At 41.5% G+C, this 20,594-nt stretch overlaps 1 protein-coding gene across 1 annotated transcript; it reads left to right on the forward strand.

Moving 5' to 3' along the window:
• Position 1: 1 nt before the first annotated feature.
• On the forward strand, positions 2 to 16,230 carry LOC106888311 (cytoplasmic dynein 1 light intermediate chain 2). Its single transcript, XM_014942448.1, has 10 exons — positions 2 to 44; positions 5,505 to 5,671; positions 6,011 to 6,104; positions 6,659 to 6,794; positions 7,125 to 7,236; positions 8,085 to 8,144; positions 8,876 to 8,917; positions 9,335 to 9,452; positions 9,894 to 10,010; positions 13,185 to 16,230. Exons 1-10 carry the CDS (start codon positions 2 to 4, stop codon positions 13,286 to 13,288), a joined length of 993 nt encoding a protein of 330 aa, XP_014797934.1. The 3' UTR covers positions 13,289 to 16,230.
• The last annotated feature ends 4,364 nt before the right edge of the window (positions 16,231 to 20,594 follow it).

Here is a 20,594-nt window from a genome sequence, read left to right on the forward strand (position 1 = left end):
GATGAAAATTCCTCCAGAAGAGATGAGAGACATGGAACAGAAGTGTAAGTCTTTTGGCACCTATACATTCTTGTCTCTTTTTAAAAAAAAAATAGCTCTCACACCTTTCTTATCACACTGATAAATTTCTTCAGATTAGCATTTTGAGAATGGGTTGGATAAGAATTACTCTGAAGTTGTGATTATGGCTCTAATTCAAGTAGACTCTAGTTGGCTTTAAACAGCTCTTCCAGTTTTGCTGTGCTAACGAATCACCAGGTGAATTAAGGGTCTAAATCCCTTGCAGTAATGAGACTTTGATAATTTGATTTTTAAAAGGCCAATTTTTAAAAAACTAACTCCATACAGAATCACACTTTTTAAAATTGTGACAGAATCCAGTAATGAAGTGAGCAGTCTGTCTAAGCCAGGTCCCGTTCCTGTGCAGGGCTTGTCTTCCAGGAGCTCTCTCTGCCCCTGTTTTTCCCCGAGCCTGGGACTGTGCTGCTGGTACATGTGGTTGTCTCTCACTACAGCCACCCCTACCCTCTGACTTCAGGAACGTTGTGTAAATTAACTTTCTTTCCTGGCATATCCGTGTCAGGAAAGAATGTGGCACTTGGCAAGCAGTCATCGCTGCAGTATTGTTTCCTGCAGCTTCTTTTCTTTCCTAAAATAGTTCTGAATGTTGAGACTTTTTTTCTGTTTTCATATTGAATTACTCCAAAATAAATTCCTTGGGTGGAAAAGACCTTAGCAACATGCATTCCTTTTCAGCTGAAAGTGTAGATTCCCCCTCATCCTTGCTGGGTGCTGCTTTTGCTCAGGGGGAGTGGCTGCTGTGCTGCAGAGTTTAAACCTTGCAAAGAGTGTCTGGTCGCTGCCTTACACTCACTTTAGGGAGCAGTGTAATGTGTTTGGCATGTGAGGGTTTGGATAGATTTGGAGAGCTCATCTCCCTTCTGAGTGCTAAATACTGCTTTCCCAAAGGGCTAGTGCCTACAGCGTGCCACCCAGACTTTAAACTTAAAGATTGACACCACCTGGCTGTGATCACCAGGTTATATTAAAAAAAAACAACAAACAACCTGACAACTTTTAAGGGAAAAAGTTTGGGGTTTTTTTGTACATGTGAGAGATTTTTTTGGGAATGGGAGATGGAAAGGCAGTTCTAGTCTCAAAATACACTAGCTGACACAATTTGCACTTCCCGAGACACACCAAATTTTGTGGCAATCCAAGTAAATGCAGGATTTGTGCATTTAAATCTTACTTTTGGAAAGAGAAGTGTTCTCAGCCTTTACTGAGACAGTACTGTGTGGAGGAGCCAGTTATAGCTACGGCAAAGCATTAGCACCGTGTTTGGGGAACTGAGGCATTCCAATAGTATTGGCTTAGAGATTTCTATATTATTCTAAATCGTTTATTTCTAAATTAGCGTAGAAATTCCTGGTTGCTGTTGTGCTTTAATAGAGTTGAGGGAAAAGGAGAATTTGAGAGCTGCCCAGTTCACATGTTTGCAGGACTCCGTGGCCATCCTGTGATGAAAACCAGAGGTGAAACTGGGTCCTGCATCAGTCTGCAAGTAGAACAGGGGCCTCAGTGTCTCCCCTCCCAAACTTCCCTCTCTCTCCTTTTCTTGGGCTCCGTGTAGGACACGTGTGTCATCTCAGATGCTTGTCTTCTGAGTTCTTGCAGAAGACCCCAGGCCAGATCCGTGCTCAAAGCGTTGGCCACCGTAGCTTGTAATTCTCTGAAGAGCAAATTATATCTGTGTAACTGCTCGGAGAGCACAGAGCACACGGGCATGAAGAAGGCCTTGTGACTACAGTCCATCAATAAAGCTACACCAGCACAGTTTTCATCTTCCTGAGATAAACTACCATTTAAAAATGGAGAATCGCTGTGTTGTAACACCCTGGCTGTGAAAAAACTGGGATAATAAAGGGCTTATGCAAAGTAGGGAGTCAAAACCTAGAAAGAGGGTGCAGGCTGGAGTGTGCAGGTCCCCAGTGTGACCAGCAACCAGTCCTTCTTGTTGACCCCAAGAAGACATTTTCTAGCATTATCCCATAAGCACACCTTTCAGGTGCTGCTGGGTTGCTTTCTCCATTACTAGGATCTTGTGACCAGCTTCCAGAAATCCTTTATTTGTCCTACCATTCCCAGTGGAATGAACTTTGGACTGCTTGTCTCTGCTCCCAAGGTTTTCGTGGCCTCTCTCCACCCAGCCTTTTGTCTTGTGTTTGCTATTTGAGATCCTGGCTCTTGGCTGGGTGACGTGGGGCTCCATCTGGTACACGAGAGGCTTTCCCTTGTGATAAAGAGCTCCCAGAACGGGAGGCAGGACACACAGACGGAAGCAACAGGCTGCCTTGAAAGAAATGGAAATATTTAGAGTATCCCAAGAGCGTTGTTTGTCTGCGCTCACTCCTGTCACTGAGCTGCTCTGGAAATTCCTCGCTAAAACCTTGATTAATGTGGATTCAGATAAATAGTGTTAATTCAAATGTTGCATTTTAATTCAATCTCGATTATGACGAATCATTGTTTATACGGGACACATGTGAATATTTATTTCAGGGAAGTTCTAAATTTTGCCTCCCTGTTTATGACAGCAAAGCAGAAAAGACAACTATCAAGAATCAAGAAGTGCAGAAAGGAAGTACGCTGGTAACATGGCTATTCTGTTAATGGTCTCTGGAGCGTTGGAAGCTAAAGATGTGAAACACAGTAACACTTTTCTGAAAATTAAGTAGTGTCCCATTCAAGCTGAATTAGTTTGAAGTTCTCTGCATTTTCTTTTTTTTTTTCCTGACATACAGCTGAAAGAATTCTTAAGCTAAAAGATAAAAAAAAAACTTCCTTTGCCCTAGGAATTCTTTTCACAAGACTAAAATTTATGATCAGTAAGGATAGCACACCAAAAGGTTAAAAGTGTGTAAATTGATTGTGAAATTGAGTGCAAATATGGAACGATTGTCTCAGGTTTCCTGTGTTTTTCTTGTTCTGCTGTTGAGTGCTTTTGTGATCCATCCAGATCAGTAAGTTGTGGTTTGTCTGCCATTTCCTTATTGCACTTAAACAGGACCAAGGATTGTTTTGTTATTTTTATTGTCATATTGTTGTGACAAACCTAAGACTAATTGTGAATCCCTTTCTTGGTGGTACTTGGCTCAGTTGCTCCTGTGACATGAAGGTACCTCCACTCTTGTTCTAGTTGGCTTCCGGGAGCTTGTGTAAACGAGCAGTAACATGAGACCCAGACACTGAACTGGGAACCTGCATTTGTTTGCTCTTTCATTTATTTAGCAAAAGGCTAAATAAAAGGGTTTTTACCTAGATAACCCACAAGTTTGGTAGATAGATTAGCACGCTGCAGTGGAGGTGTGATTTTTATGACATACCATGACCTGTTGATAATTTTTCTAGTGTCAGGCCATTCCTAGTACTCAATCTTAGTGACAGGTAGCAGAGCATTACTGAGTTGTCAAATGAATGGCAGCAGGAGTTTGTGACAATGTGCCACCACATTTCTGAGGTTTCTATGTTGCATTTGCTGTCATTTCTATTAGTAAAATTCTTGGGGTGTCTTGAGTTTGTGTGATACTGCCAGAGACTTACTGTTCTCAAGAGAGGCTTTCCTTGCCCAAGTTTGAGGGGGTTTACACTAATAGATATCTTGGTAAAGATTTCTCTGCTTTGATGTGAACAAAGCCTAGGAAACTACTGTTGTCTGATTACAGTGCTGTAGCAGACTGAGAACAGTGTTGTCAAATACTCTTTTACATCTGATTAAGCCAGAGAGGCTTATCTGAATGATTGTACTGGGCATAAATGGTGCTCTTTCTATCTGCTGATAATATACTTCAATAGGTTTTTTCTATCCTGAGCTAGGAAGAGTCAGACTTTAAACCTTTTTCCAGTTAAATGCTCTGGAATTAATTTGCTTTCTGTGAGACAATTAGTAAATGTACCTAATGTGCAGAATATATAATGGAATTTTGATTTCTAGTTGTTGAGTATGGAAAGGTACTGGAGGAAAGCATCTCTGAAAGCAGCGCTGCTTCCTCTCCACCAGAAGGCACTGCCTCCCCAGGTTTAGAAGCAGCTGCATCCCAGTTTCTTTTCTATTTCCTTGGACCTTGGGATGTGTTGAATTGATGGTTGAACGTCTTAGGGTCTTTTTGACGGAGTTTTTAAAGCCTTTTTCTGGACTAGAGAAAGAAAAGAGTTTTTCACAAGAATCACACATACTTCTAATAATAACTGTAGACAGTGCAGCTTTGAACAGAAGTGTTCTTCTGATTTGCTCTTCCTTCCACGTGCCCGTTCTGTGGCAGGAAGGGTTCTGTTCTGAAAAGCTGCAGTGCCTTCTCTTTACAAGATCTGTATTACGTACTTTTCTGAGGCTTTACCACTTCCTAAGCCTCAGCAGCCTCGGCTGCCCTGCAGCAGAGTGGCAGTTCCTCCCCTGGCCCATGGATGGATGGATGAACAACGTTCTCTTTGTGAATGCTCTGGAGATGGGGAGCTTTCTCAGAGAGATCTCCTCACCGTACGTCCAGCCCCAGCTCCCCCCAACTCTGAAATAAAGATGCCTTCACGGGGGCAACCCATGGGCTCCTTGGTGGGGATGGAGGCTCCAGGTGGGGGTGTCACAGGAGGGACAGCCCTGGCCGTTGGGAAGCCCTGCTGTGCCAGGGCACGGGGACAGCCGGGACCCAGGTTTGTCTGCTCTGTGGCTTCCACCTTTTACATCATTTTTGCAGATGAAAGTTGCAGCCTGGGTTTGATGAGCGTGTGTGGGGTCACAGCACCCAGAAATAATAGTATTTGATAAGCACTTCAGTATTTGCCAGCATTCAGTATTACTGGAACACTCATTGTTACCATAACGTTAAAATACTGAAAGCATAGAAAGCATCTCATTTCCTCTGGACTCCACTGTCTTTTTCCAGACGATAACCGAGTTTCTTCAGATAACATTTAGAAGTCCTTGAGTCTGTATTTATGCAGTGTATTTTTTATATTTCTAGCACTGGACTCCTGCAACAGAAATGTAGAGTAATAGAAACTTGAGTAATGGTTTATAAGAAAGGGTGGCTGTTTCAGCTGGGTGGTTTCTGTGCCCATTGATGTTTTCACCGTGCTGTCTTCCAAGAGCAGGTACAGATTGCCCTGAGCAGAGGCTGGGTTGCTAAACTGCATCTCCACTTTCTGTTGTCAGCTCCCCTGGAACGAAAAGGGTTGAGTTGAGGAAGGTGCATTTGTGCATTCTGTAGCTCTTGCAGCTACTTTGGAGTATCTGTAATAGCTCCAAATTGCGCTTTTCCATGCTGTAAATTTTGGAGAACTCTTGTTTGAAGGGACAACAAGGCTTAAGCTTGTGTTCTGTTCTCATGTAGTGACTTGTTATAAAAGGAGAAAAACCTTGAGATATCTAGTTAACCATAGATTAATTATGATTTAAAAAGAAGAACCAGTTCCTTCGTTGTACCTTAAGAAGATCTCTCTCTTAATAGTTATCAAGGAGTTTCAAGAGTATGTAGAACCTGAAGAAGGCTACCAGGGGTCACCGCAGCGACGAGGCCCTTCGTCTGGCCAAGAGGATGAACACGTTTCTTTGCCGCTTGGAGAAAACGTGCTGACTCACAACCTGGGGATTCCTGTGCTGGTGGTTTGTACAAAAGTGAGTTTCTAGCTCCTTTTGCTGCTAGGGAAAAATTGAATTACTTCTCTTTTAGAAGACATGCTTTGTATGGATGTACAAAACGAGGTCTGGATTACTAGTAAGGGGATTTATTTTAAAAACTAAGTTTCTGCCACCAGTATCAATTTTTAATTTTGCAGAAGAGTAATAACCTTATCAATTACATGTTAATTACTTTATCTTTTGGTTTATCAGTGACATTTTAAAGCTGAAGGCCCGAAGTAAATATGATGTGTGGGTATTAAGGAAAAAGTTTTAAGATGTGCTGGAAGTAAATGACTGGGTTTTTCTGGTTTTGTTTTCCTGCCTTCCCTCCAGTGCGACGCGGTGAGTGTATTAGAGAAGGAGCACGATTACAGAGAAGAACACTTCGACTTCATTCAGTCACACATCCGTAGATTCTGCTTACAGTGTATCCTTTCCTGCTCCAGAGAGATGGAAACCAGGGAAACACCTTTTGGTGTTGAATTGCATATAACGTTAATCTGAGAAATTGCACTTCAAGATTGCTTGGTATTTAGGTATTTACTGTGTAGCACTTGTTTTGAAAATGGTGAGAGATATGTAAAACTTTATTATAGATTTTAAATTTTGCATGGGATTTGGAGCTTTTCCTTTACAAAGGACTTGTCTTGCACTTTGTGAGGTGCTTTTGCTAGATTTTCCCTCAGAACTTGCAGTTTCCACATAAACATGAGATCTCAGCTGTACCTCAAGTTTTTTGACTTTTTCAAAGTTAAGTGCCCAGGGAGGGAAGGCAACTTGTGTATGTCAAAGGAAAGTATCATGAATCTTCTCCTCTTGGACCCCCTTCCTCTCCCTGAATTCTGAATGGCCATCGCTTCTGCCTTCGACTGCTCCTCAAAATTACATCCAGTAGATGTGGGGCCATTAGGTCCTGGTTTGGAATTCTTAATATAATTGAAAAACTGTATCTTACAGCGTTTTCCTTAAATAAGTAATCAGATGGGGCTGCCTTGATTTATACATCGGTTAAGGAGGAAAAGAACCTTGATCTGTTGTATAAGTACATTGTACATAAAACATATGGTTTCCAGTTTACCACACCTGCCTTAGTGGTAGAGAAGGATGCAGTTTTTATGTAAGTCAATTGTATAAGCAAGATTTCAGCTTGTTTTCTATTAAGCACTACACTTCATATAACTTATTTATATAAATAACTTGAATGATTTGTGTTTTCAAAAGCTTATAGTGTGTATCCTGAAATCCTGAATTAAAAAATCAGCTTAGTGCATGTTACTTGGGTTACTTGACACTGAGTATAAACACTGGCTTTTTAGTGTCTGTGGAATTGAGCTGAGGATTAGGACTGACCTATAATTGCCTTATTCAGATAAGGGGCAGTAAAGAAATGGTCTCTGTAGAAGTGTTTTTTGTGAGTGAAAAGGCAAAGCTTTCCTTCTCGTTACAGACCTGCTGGTTGGGACAACGAAAAGAAAATCGCCATCTTACATGAAAACTTCACGACAGTGAAACCAGAAGATGCGTACGAGGACTTCATTGTAAAACCTCCTGTAAGAAAGGTAAAAAAGGGGAAATTCTTCCCTGCCTCCTGACAAATCAATGCAGTTTGCTTGGCTACTAATAATCATTACTATTGAAGAACTCCAAATCTAAATTTAATTTTTGTTGTATCCAAATGCGTGAAGCATCAGGCTTTCATTTTCCAATGATTTAAAATAACTGCAAACAAACACCAGAGGCCTTTGTGAATGAAAGGTGGTCCAAGAATAACCATTTCAGGTGAACTTTTTTGCATGTGGGGGGCAAAAACACTTTTCAAAAAAGGAGAATATTGTTGTAGGACTTGACCAATTTCCATATGTGCACACATGGCGTTGAGGTTCCCATGCAAAGGCAAATCTTGTAAAAGAAGACAGTATATTGTTATTGCATTAACATGTTATTAATGACAGATTTCTTCATGTAAGGCAAGAGTAGTAAATAATGCATATAAATTCTGTACATTGCTGATTTTGTGACTATAGGCACATGGGAATAGGATATATGTACAATGGATAATATGGAAAATTGTAAATGAAAATACATTATAGTCTATATTGGAAGTGTTCTTTCACAACTTTCTTACATACTTAATGGTTTTAGCTCAAGCCCCAGTATTTGGAAATCAATGCTCCTTACCATGCTCCTTACCATGCTCCTTTGCTTACCATACTTAGTGGTTTTTTTATTACAACTTTAATGTTACTCTTAAAAATGAAAGTTTGTGGGGGTTTTTAAAAAGTAAAGAATAGTATTACAGATTTGCCCTTTTATTGTGGGGTTTTTTTTCCCCTTTTGATCATCAAAACAAAACCAGTTACAGTAATTTCAGCTTTTACTTCAAATAACAAAGTATTTTGTTCAACAGCTAGTCCATGACAAAGAGCTGGCAGCAGAAGATGAACAAGTATTTCTTATGAAGCAGCAGGTAAGAATGGAAGAAGGAAAATACGTCCTTAGTGAATACGAGCACATTAAGCTCTCCACTGTTGTTGCCTTCAGTTTTTAATTCCTCATTTAAACCACTTTTCAGCTTTCCAAATTCAGCTGTAAATGTGAAATAAGACTTTTCCTTCTTTTAACAAACACTAGTAGAAAGTACAGCCACTTATCTTGTGAAGTTGGAAGGAAAATATGCTGCGAACAGAAATAACTTAAATTTCAAGGGAGAAGTGCAAGAATTTAACTTGAAATTTCACAACGTGGATGCGTTGATGTGTAAAATACAAATACTTTTAAAACATCACATCTCAGCACTGCAGTTTTCTTACAGCCAGAGGCTTAAAAGACTTTTAAGGTGTCAGATTTGGCTTTGCTGCATCTTGGGTTTGGATTTTCTTTTTACTGCTCTTGTTTAAAACACCTAATAACATTTTCCTGCCCAGCTGATGATAAATACCGTAGAGGTCACAGAGCTGGGTGTCTGTGGGTCTGGCCTCTACTTCTGGAAGGGCTGAGAGACAAAGGGCTGAAGCTCATTCCCTCATTTTAACTCTGTCCTCTAGTGGTGAAGTCTGGGAGTATGTAAATACCAAAGAGGAAGCCTGTAAATACCAGAAAAAAATTATCAAATAAATTAATGGTTAGTCAGCTTCTCTGTATTTTATTCCTTTATAGTTTCTGAAATATATTTAATGTTCTCAATCTGTTGTTTTGCAGTCATTCCTTGCCAAACAGCCAGCAACGCCGACAAGAGCATCAGTAAGTAGATCCAAGAGAGGAGTTGGGGGGTGGTTTGTCTCCTCCTCGGGGAGAGGGAGTGATTCTGACCCGCAGAGGTTCCTTTTGGAAATGTAAAATACACAGTCTCCCCAAACTGCAGAGAGTAAATTCAAAAAAGTGGCAATATTTAAAGTGTTACGTACAAATTACTTCATTCTGATTCGCTGTGGAAGCATAGAAATATCTGGTGATTATTGAACTGAAAATTTCCTGCAGAGATCCTTTCTCTTGGTGGAGACACAGGCCCAAAATATTGGGGTGTTTTCCCCAATTTGCATACACGACAGTGCCAGTATAAAGGCTTAAAAAGTAATTAATGTGTTATGTTACACTTGCTCTATGTAACTAATCCATTTAAGCCCTTCTCTGATTTGTGTGATTTGGACTTTTTTTCAGGAATCTCCTGCAAGAGGCCCTGCAGGATCCCCAAGGACTCAAGGCAGAGCTGGTCCCGCCAACGTACCCAGTGCCTCACCAATAACATCAGTTAAGAAACCAGATCCAAATATTAAAAGTATGAATAAGCATTTTACTGTTTTTTATCATGTGTTATTTCCCTTAAAAAAAATAATCCTCTTTTGTAGAAAGATTTTGGGTTTTATTCACTAGCGGTATAGCTTGTTTAGTAACAGGAATGAATTCATGATGTAGCTTTAGGTTTGATTTTTCTCCCTTTTTTTTTTTTCCCCAAATATTGTTATTTTTCAAATATTTGGATTACAATTTTGTGGCACCCCCCCTTATTGCAGAAGAGCAGTAATGTGCTTTCAGGTATCTCTGGCTTTGCCAAAGAGTGCAAAGGACAAGTGTCTTTAAATTGAACAGGGAGAGACTCTCTCATGTTGGAGGTTTATTTCCTTGATGGGTAGGAGTTACGTATGTATGTAAAAAAATAAGTTCTGTCATTTACCAGCAATAACAACTCAGTGATCTCTCTATATATTTGTTTTTTTAGATAATGCTGCAAGCGAAGGTGTCTTGGCCAGTTTCTTTAACAGTCTCCTGAGCAAAAAGACTGGTTCTCCCGGGAGTCCTGGTGCTGGAGGAGTGCAGAGCACAGCCAAGAAATCAGGTACTGGGCTCAGGCTGGTTTGTGCATCTTAATATTTCATTTGGCCCGTGTGGGTCTAACCATGTGTATCCTTTACACTGGGCAGTGAGGTGACACCTCGACCCGTGGCAGTGCCAAAGTGTGTGGTCTTTAAAAAACAAAAAGAGCTAAAAGGCTGTAACTTCACAACTCCAGGGCTTCTGTTAAGCCTCTTAGAACTTGATTCTTTGAGTGAAGTTACACTGCTGGGATAGAAATACCATTTGAGCTTTGATCATGTTCAGGAAGTGCTGATTTACATTTTTTTTAAAACTTTAGAATTCCTTCCTTTCTTAACACGGAACTGTTGCTTGAAGGAAATGCCGTTTATTGGGTTTGGATTGTAGTTTCCAGTCAAACTATTGAAATCTCTCCAGAGTTCAAGGTTAAATGAATTATTGCGTCTTATGACACCTTGAAGTTACTCCCTCATTAATTATTTAGTATTTGATTGTGATCCAACACAGCTGATAACACTGATTGGGTGGGTTCGTTCTGTGTTTGTGCCCGTGACTGCATTGGCTGAGGGATTTACTGATAAATAATTGCACGAGTTTAGGTGAAAATAAAAGAAACCCATCAAAATACTTGGTACCTGAACAAAACTCCTTGGGAAACCCAATATTAGAAACTACTATTCTGATTATTTAACTGTTTCTTTTTGATATTGCCATTCCCATCACACTTAATGTTCAGGAGCTTTCCTTTCAGAATTATTTCCCTATTAAACTATTGATAGATGAACTACTCCTGATCCCAGACGTGTGTAATCACACCCAATGCTCTGGTGATGCCACATGAGCGGTGCCTGGTGCCTGGAGGGCAGTGGGAGGCCCAGGCCCTGCAGTTCCTCACCCATCTCCTTTGCCTTTGTGTTTCTGGATGTTCTTCCCTGTGCAGACCATGATATTTCAAAGAACTTCAGTTGGTGGATTCTGTGGTAGCTATTTCTTTTTCTTTGTGTGGATTTATAGATTTAAAAAGTTATTCCGTTTCTATCCACTATAAGATTCTTGCAACTTCTAAGATTTGCTTTCACCCTTCTGTTCCTGTGCAGTAAACAGAAGTTGGGATCCCTGGGAAGAGAATACATCTAATTGTGTAGCACACATCTAATTGTGTAGCACACATCTAATTGTGTAGCACACATCTAATTGACTAAAGCCGTTCCCATCCCTGATGGTGTTTTTGTTGGGAAGGTGTAAGCAAGCATCAATTTATTTCAGAACAGAGAGGAAGTTTTTATTTTCTTAAGAACAGCCCCTTGTATTTCTTCTCCTTTGAACGGTGCTCACCCGTGGTGGTGGGGAAGGGGGTGGATAAACCCACGGATCGTTGAACCCCTTGGCTCTGTTTTTCCTGCCCGGGCTGAGGTGGTTGCAGGAGGCAGCTGCTGGGTGTTACTGGTGTTATTTTGGAGGTTTAGGCACCCAGTTCATCTAGTTAAAAACAAAAAACACAAAAAAACCCAACCCAACGAACCTGTTTTTGTTTAGACCTATTTTTGTTTGAGCAAGAATTTTGTGTGGTTTTTATTGTTTTACCTTTTTTTTAACTCCAAGGTACCACAAGTTTATATGTAAAGTGTTCTCTGTTGTAAGTTATATTACAGTTAACGTACTAATTTTTAAATTTTATTCAAATACGTATCCATTGGGTAGCTGATAGCAAGAGTTCTGTGGCCAATGGCTAGTGCTTAAATCTAAAACCCTTCTAGTGATTCAAGGTAACCTTTTAACTTGATTTTTTCCAAAGTACAAAGACATAACCTCTTAAATCTCCAACAGTCCAATCTTGCCTTCTTAATGTTTTCAGCATGTACCCTGGAAAACCCAACCCAACAAACCAGTTTTTGTTTAGACCTATTTTTGTTTCTGCAAGAATTTTGTGTGGTTTTTATTGTTTTAAAAACCCAACCCAACGAACCTGTTTTTGTTTAGACCTATTTTTGTTTGAGCAAGAATTTTGTGTGGTTTTTATTGTTTTACCTTTTTTTTAACTCCAAGGTACCACAAGTTTATATGTAAAGTGTTCTCTGTTGTAAGTTATATTACAGTTAACGTACTAATTTTTAAATTTTATTCAAATACGTATCCATTGGGTAGCTGATAGCAAGAGTTCTGTGGCCAATGGCTAGTGCTTAAATCTAAAACCCTTCTAGTGATTCAAGGTAACCTTTTAACTTGATTTTTTCCAAAGTACAAAGACATAACCTCTTAAATCTCCAACAGTCCAATCTTGCCTTCTTAATGTTTTCAGCATGTACCCTGGAAAAAATCCACCTAATATTTCACACACATTTGAGCTGGAAAACAGATGCTTGTTAAATTCTTTGGCTATGTAAGGAAGCTGTACATGGTTATATAATCTACTTTTTTGTCTAAAAATACAGCTTTTTAATCTTAAATGCTTGTATGCTCTAAGCATTAGAACATATCCTTCCAATTTTAGTGATTAATTTGTCTGTGGGTTTATAATTTTCAGAAAGAGAGAATCAAACTGATGGTTCAGTGAGAGAATTGTTACAAAGTTTTGAGTCTTAATATAAAAATGTAAGATCCGCCTTTCCATGAAATGCTCCGGTGTGTCTGTTTCCAATTGAAGCCCTTTGAAAGGACTGCTCAGCGAGATTACATGAATATGCAATTCCTGTCCCCTTTTTTTGAGGGAAACATTGTCTGCAGACATAAAAGCCCTCTTCCTGGTAGTTGTTCAATATTCAAACGCGGCAAGTATCAGCGTGACCCAAGAAATGGGAGTTGTGAGCAGGTGCTCTGCCCAACTTGGAAAACTTGTGGTTAAAAGCTGGGTTTAAATGAAGCCTTTGCTCTCAGTGCTGCTAACAGAGACAGGTACAGTGGATTTTTATATAAAGTTCTGAACACGGTTGTTTTTAAAATGTTAGTTGCTGTGAAACGTATCGCAGATATTTTTGTGCTTTGTGCTGGTATAAAATTCAGCATTTCATTTCTGTAAAGTGAGTCAAACCCGAGTGTTTCTCAGTCTTTACACAGATGTTACCTTGTGCTGTGTAGGTGGGGAAATAATGAGAAATTAAATCATGTATTGTCATCTAAGAGTGATTGTACTCATTGGTTAAAACGTCTCATGGAAATGAGATGGCTTTAACCTTGTCCTTTTTGGGGTTTTTTTTAGGACAAAAAACAGTTTTGACGAACGTTCAGGAGGAGTTGGACAGGATGACCCGCAAGCCAGACTCTATGGTATCAACAACCTCTCCAACAGAGAACGAAGCTTGATAGCGCATAAAAACCCGCATATGTAAATGACCAAATAACTATGTATATTGATCTGATAAGACCAGGAATTTTCTGCTATGGCAGATGCTATCAGTTTTCTTGGGGCAGGGGAAATGAGCTTTACTACATCATTGCCTTGTCCCAGTAAAAAGTGCACATTCAGGAAGTTTGCATATAAAATCCCTCTGTATCCGATAACCATTTAGAGTTTATATAGGGCAATTCTTTGGGGTTGGGAGGTGCAGCTGCGTTTCCTGTCGCCGAGAGCACAGAGAAGCAAAATGGGAGAATTGTTATTAAAATACTACTACTGACTGCACACGAGGGGGGAGAGAGAGAAGTGAAATCCTCTTGCAGAGTGACTGGAATTGGCTACTTGTAGGTTTGCAAACGCGTTGTGTCCTTGGAGGGGGTGGTGGTGGTGGTGAAGCGGAGCATTAATGGGGTGAAAGAGGCCCAGGTGGGGAATGGAGCCCTCAAAGGGGAAAGGGATTTGGGGCAGGGAGAAACTAGAATGTGGGGTTGGCTGGAGAGGAGCGATGTCGTTACACCCTGTGGCTCACACGGGGAGGGGAATAATCACTGTTTTAAAAAGACTACTTTACGTTGGAGAATTCCAGGCCAAACACTAAGCATCATGGGAATTTATTCTTGTTATAATATAAATCTTGTTTTAGTTTTTAAAAGCAGTCGAAGAGCGTGGGTGCCCTTTCTGGTGTAGCTGACAAAGGGAGAAACTATAACTTGTTTAGATCCAAGTGCCTGGCACAGTGTGTGACGTGTCTTTAGAAGGTGCTTGAACTTATTGTGCACTGTAGTACAAACAGTCACTGTTTGGTTTTATTTTAAAATCAGTAGTTTGGCGATTTGTATTTAATTTTAAATCCTGTTTTCTGATAGCTTCTGCCTTTTTTTTTTTTTTTTTAATGCCAAGAGGCTAGCCTATGAAGAATGGTGGGTGACGTATCCTTTTCCCAGAATGAAATGTGCTACAGAACACACTCAGTATTTTTTTTTCTTACTTTTTTGTAACTATTAGCTACCAAGCTAAAAGCAATCCTGCCTTACACCTGTGGAGGTTTTTAAAAAAAAAAAAAACCACAAACTTTCAAGGCCCTAGTTCCAACCACAACTGCTGCAGGTGCAGCCAACTCCAATTCTGACCTACAGAGTGTGAATGTGCACGTGGTGAACACCAGGACTTGGTCTTGTTTCCGTTTCATGTAGCATTTCATTTGGAAAGAAGGGTTGTGGTTGTCCCCGTCGCTCTAACGGAGCTCTGGCCGTGGTCACGTCAAACCATCCTTCTGGAAAACAAAAACAAAACTCAACTGCTCTGGTGACTGAAATGGCACTTTGATTTTATACACGGTATTGCTTGTTTTACATGTACACACTACCAGAAATGAAAAAAAATACCAAGCATATTCTGTGCTCTTAACGCTGAAGGGAAAAAAACCACAATTTGAATTATGCAGAGTTTACTTTTTATTGCTATGAACTTGTTGTACTAAATCTGATGTCTGGATATAGCTGCCCTAATATATATTGTTACTTAAATATACAGGATTAGATTGACCACTAACACAGTACTGGATGTTAACTCCAAATCCTCTGTTACATCAAGGGGCTGTTCTTGTAAGTCTGTCTAAACGTTATCTAGAAAGCTAAGAGTATTTACTTGCCTCTTTGACAAACATTAACATGAGTATGTTATTTGTGCCAGTTTTTTTTTTGTCGAAAATATTATATTTTTTCCGTTTTTTACTTTTTTTAAAAAAAATAAACGGTATGACCTGAAGTTACACAGTTGTTTAGCTCCCAGTTGGACTAGGACTGTGGATGGGTGCCGTGGATGTACCTCCTGGTGTCACGGGTGCCAGTGGGAAGTTACCACACCAGAAGTAGTGACACACTGTCCTCCTGACACCCAGAACGGAGATCGGAGCCTGAAACAGCAAAAGCTCCACAGGAAAATTGAAAAAGTGTCTGGTTTGAAAACCTCAGTCTTGAAACTGCATTTTTATTGTCATCTAACCTGATAAGCACTTTCTCTAGCAATACGGCTAAAACTTAAAACTGAAGTACTTCCCAGTTCAATAAAACTGTTAAAATCTCCTACAATTGATCGAACTGCTGCCTCGTGGTAGCTTGGCAGCTTTGCAGAGAGATGCTTCTGACAAAAGAGGAAGAGATTGCGGTTTGTAAGCGCAAGTGAATGCTCCTAGTTTGTGGGGAGGGGGGTGAAGTGATGTAGCATCCCGTGGTTGCCGAAGTCCCTGCACTTTGGTGAGCTGCACAGTTGTTATTCTGGTGTCTTCAAGCATTGGAACCAAAGGCCAAATTGCAAACAGCCTTTACCTTTTTTTTTTTTTTTCAAGTGAAACTTCATTTTCTTTGCGGATACACTTGTATGGTAGACTGTTTAAACTATTATATGACTATATTTATATGCATTATAGTGACTGCATCTGCTGTTCATGTTTAAACTAAGAAAACAAAAGATGAAATGTTCGACTTGAAGCAAATAGACAAGTTTAAAGATTGGCCCTCCATAAAAATGCTGTGGTTATGCTGCTTGATTTTAAGTTTGCACTTTTTTTTTTATTGGCATTTTAAAAAAAAAACCTGTTTAAACTGAACAGAATTTCATATTTTATTTAATTTAACTACATTGAAAGTGACTGCTCTGTACATCATGAACTTAACAATATACATGCTGTAAATGAAAGTTCACTGTCCTGTATACTAAGTTTATTGGGTTTTTATTTTTTTTTCCAACTTACAATTAGGACTGCAAATGTATGAAACCAACCTTAGTCCAGTTGTATGGCTTTAAGCAGGTGCAGTATGCAGTCATGTGGAACCTTGCTTTCTAGTGCTGGCAAAACGAGGACGTCTTTAATTACTGGCTTCAATAAACACGAATCCAGACTGCTCCATGCTGTGCTGTCTTCTGGTTTTTAAGTGAATGGGAAAAATGAGTTGGCTTGTACAGTTTTGTGCCTTAACGACAGACCAGCTCTGACCTGCACGTCTACAGCCATGTCTCTTGGAATTCTAAATGCCTAGACAAAATTCAAGTTAATTTTCTCAAATGAAGCGCTTTACAAGCAGTAGTATGAATGTGGTATGAAAATGCTTCAAAATCACACACATCTCCATCAGTCTGAAGTACAGGGCACCTCATTCTGCTTTAAAGTGGGTCAGAAAACAAAGATTGGGAGCATTAGCACTTCAGAGGTTTCTTTTGCCAAATAGAGCAGTGCAGCTGAGGGCACGGTGCTGAGTGTCCCGTGTACGTGGCTGCAGAGCACTGTCACCTCTGGAGCGGCCCTGTCACCTCCTGGGGTGTGTTCCAGCCCTCAGAGACCCAGAATTGGAGTTTCGGGGGGGGTTTTACTGAAACCACCCCAACGGTGACCTGGCCAGGCCTGTAAGATAATGTCCTAAACAAGGGAAGCAATTCATTTTCTCTTTTGCCTCTGTTTGCAGACCATCTGGCAGAATCAACACTGCCAGTTGTAACTTTCTATCTGGAGAAAAAGATCCTTGACTGGCCTCTCCCTGGCAATTAGTGATAATTATGTTGTGCTGAAGGTTTCTGGAGCTGGAGTGTTCAAGTCCAGAAGGTGGCAGACTTGGGGTGGGTGCTGTAGGACACGCTGCCATCCCAAGAGCCGGGTGTTGCTCGGGATGTTCCTTCCTAACTCTTGTTTGGCAGATTTATTTATTTCTAGGCTAAGTAGCTTTCAAAGAGGGAATGGCTGAATTTCTCCCAAACAAAAGCAGTTTCATTAATTTCTAAGAATTTTGTTAATATGGATTAAGCTTTGTTTTCTTTCTAATTGCGAGTTGTCTTAATTAAGACACTCTGGTTCCTTTCTTTGGGAACAAAGGCTGAAATAGCAACGTCCAGCGGTAAAAGGAAAGGGTTGTGTCTGTGCACAAGGAACCTGAATGAGGTTGCACTCAATTTAAATAACCATATTGATTTTAAATGGTAGGATAAAGGTGGAGATAAATGTGACTTCCTTGGTTAATTAACAAAAACTGGTTTATATTGATAGTAAATCACAAAGCCAAAATTAATGTTACCAAATTAAAGCCCTTCTTTTCCAGAGGGATCAAATGATTACCCCTGAAGGACTCGCTGCACTGACTGTGCTTTGGAGATCATTGGGAAGTGAAGATGTTTGAAATTTGCAGACAGGGTAAAAGACTAAGTTGCTGTGCCCAAAGGCGGGGAGCGGGCAGTAGGAAAACAATCCATTTTATTAGAGATCAGTCCCTGACTGCACGGAAAGCATCTTCAATCCAAAACAGAGGGAAAAGGCTCTGGGTACCTCTGGCAGAGCCAGGGCTGGGTGTATCTGGGGGGGGTGAGGAGAGCAATCTAAGAGCGTGGGGCTACTCAATTAACACTGACCTTTGTGTGTGTTACACACTCAGTTGTTACACCCAGGGTTATTTTCCTGGGAGAAGCACACACGCCCCAGAAAACTACTGGATTGTTAGTTGGCAACTCTAACTAGCAGCCGTTTAACGAGCTGTGTGGGGATGTTTTGACCCCTACCTTGCAAAGCCATTTTGCCAGGCTGAGAAGTCACCACTGAAATTGGCACGATCTGAAATATTTCAAATTTAGCAAAAAGCCTGTCAAAGTCTCCCCCAGTCCCCTTTGAGCTGAAGAGAAATACAAGACAACTATTAAGAGAATGCTGTCGTATGTGAGGTATTTTTAGCACAGTTTCCTCTGCTTTTGCCTTTGAGCTCTGTCCTATTTTCCCCTCCCTGTAAATAACTTGATTATTTTTTTTTTTGCCAACTGGAGTAACAAGGCAGATCTCGCCGAGCGCTGACTTATCCCCCGTGGCATGAGGAGCAGCAGCTCGGTGGAGACGGTAAATCCAAAGATTTCCTGTGCTCCAGGCAGGGATTGCCAAGGAAGTTTGGCCGGTTCCTCGGCGAGACGGGCCAAACAAAAAAATCCCTCTCTCTGCACAGATGGGACCTGGCATCGCGCTCGCTTCCTCCTGCTCAGGCGGTGGTTGGGAGGACATCAAGGAGCTGGATCTGCTCGGTGTGTGCACGGGGACCTCGGGAGGGCCGTCAGGATCAGAGGGAGGGCTGAGGTGGGGAAGGGTTGGGAAGAGAAGACCAAGGCTGCAAGGAGCGGGGATTTATTAGTTCCGCTGCGGATGGCTGGGCAGAGCTGTGCTCCTGCCCTGAGTTTATAGCCGGTGATGGGAGGCTCGAAATGATTGTTCCTGTTTAAAAAAAAAAAAAAGAAGAAAAAGCCAAACCTTTCCCTTGCATGTAGCAGACCTAAAGAAACACTCTGCAAGGGAAGGAGCCAAATTAGCTGAATATAAAGTTCTGTCGTATGGAAAGCTGCTGGGAAAAAAGGAATATTCTTTCAACTGTTGTCATGTTAGCAATAGCTGTAAGCAAAACCATTTCAGAAGGATAATTAAAAAATGAACTTTTCTAAGGTTTGCAGTTCCCCCAGAAGTGCAGGGAGCGGGTGGCTGGGTTCTGCTCGCTGAGCAGTTGAGGTCAGTTGTTTTCGCTGGCCCATTCCCTCCATGGAAGGAAGGAATGTAGTCAGCAAACTTCAGCCTTTTTTTTTTTTTTTTTTTTTTAAGCCTGCTAAGGGACCTTTAAAACTTTGCTTATAAAACACGGTTTATACAATTTTTCATCCTCCCCTTCAGCTTCCCACCTCCTCAAAAACTAAAAATGGGCTCTCTCCCTCCCAAGGCTGCGGTACCCAACACGCTCCAGCTCTTGCTGTAAAGCCACTGCCCGTGGCAGGGGCAGCGTGGCCCTGGTGATCTGCTGTCTCCTGACCTTCTCTTCTAGGCCTCTGTGGTTTTATGGGTTTATTCTAAGAAAAATACCTTTTTTTCCTCAGTTCGGGGCTTTTTTTTTTTTTCCCCCTCTCTCAGTTCTCAGAATAAATGTAGTGCCATGAATAAAATAAACACCGCTGTCAGTCTCTCTGCATATTTTTCAGTGTGCTTCATTATATGGGATTCTTTCAGGAGAAATACAACCCACAGTCCTGGCTGCCTCCCAGCACCGGTCAGGGGCTGCTGGCACTTTCCTGAAGCGTATGAGGCTTTGCTGCTAGTTTTTTTCTTTTTTTAATAGAAATTAATTTCACCTCCCTGCTACGTAGGATGTCTGCTGCCCTTCAGCCCGGAGGTGGCTGCGAGGTGACCCCTCTCTGGCACTCGTGGATGTCCTGGAAAGGTTTTGGAGGAGAAAGGAGTCAGCGGCTGCTCCATCGTGCTGAATGATGGGGAGATGGACCAAGAGACGACACTAATTGGGATGTCAACCTCTAATTTGGGAGTAAAAATACAGGCTGCTCTGTGAATGGCTCGTTGTTACTAACACACAGAGTCACGTTCCTGGCTCTGCACAGTTACAGCCCAACTAATTTTCTTGGTGGTGTTGCCTTTCTCGGGGTTGGGATTTTTTTAGGGGATATTTTTGTTTTGGTTTTGAAGGGGAAACGCTGTTTCCTGATAGTGCTGGTGCAATTCCAGGAGTCACACTTTTATCTGTCCCCTTCAGAGGTGAAGCCAACCCCATCCAGCTCCTTGGGACAGGTCCTATGGTGACCTCCAGCCACCGCTGCCTTCTGGTCCCAGCCGTGAGCCCTGGTGATTGCCCCACAGGGCTCGTGCTGGAGGTGGATGTGACTGTCACACGCGTGTATGAGGCCCGTCAGGCCTTCCAGGGCTGTGGTGTCTATTTTCCAAAGCTTGAGGGCTGGAACAGAGGTGATGGTGTTGAAAGCCTGCAGAGCCTGACGTTATAATGGGAATGCAGGGCAGGAATAGGGTTCACTAACCATTTCTGCCACTGGAGATGCACAAATCTGAGCTTTTAACCAGAGGAAAAGGCAGGAGAGCAGCTCGCTGTGCTCTGTCAGCGTGCACCTGAAATACCCCCACCAAATCTCACATCTGAGACCTTGGCCCGTGAAACTCCTCCGGCTAGTCAGCAGAAGAACCTCTTACAGGTTGCCCTTCAGATGAGCTTCTTTCCATCCTCCTCTCTGCTGTGCTGGGTACTTTCCTTGGTCGATGTGACTCTGCTTTGAGTCCCAGGTGAGGAGTTCAGCTCCCTTTACTGTCCCCGAGGTGCCTTTGTGCTGAGTGGCCTTACCCTGGGAGACTGTTCAGCTGTGGATGGACGTGGCCAAGGAGGAGTCATTGTAGATGCAGGACTCGCCGTGCCCTTCAGCAGCAGCTGGAGATAACTGCAGGACCTCCTCATCCTTCTGACCAGC

Source organism: Calidris pugnax, unplaced genomic scaffold (assembly GCF_001431845.1).
Source record: "Calidris pugnax isolate Ruff unplaced genomic scaffold, ASM143184v1 scaffold28, whole genome shotgun sequence".
NCBI classification, from domain to species: domain Eukaryota; kingdom Metazoa; phylum Chordata; class Aves; order Charadriiformes; family Scolopacidae; genus Calidris; species Calidris pugnax.

Excerpts from the sequence above, each read along its gene's own strand:
- LOC106888311 (XM_014942448.1), top strand. The coding sequence starts at position 2 with ATGAAAATTCCTCCAGAAGAGATGAGAGACATGGAACAGAAGT. Across the intron at positions 8,145-8,875 it reads TATTTCTTATGAAGCAGCAG|TCATTCCTTGCCAAACAGCC; the intron begins GTAAGAATGGAA and ends GTTGTTTTGCAG. Across the intron at positions 8,918-9,334 it reads CAACGCCGACAAGAGCATCA|GAATCTCCTGCAAGAGGCCC; the intron begins GTAAGTAGATCC and ends ACTTTTTTTCAG.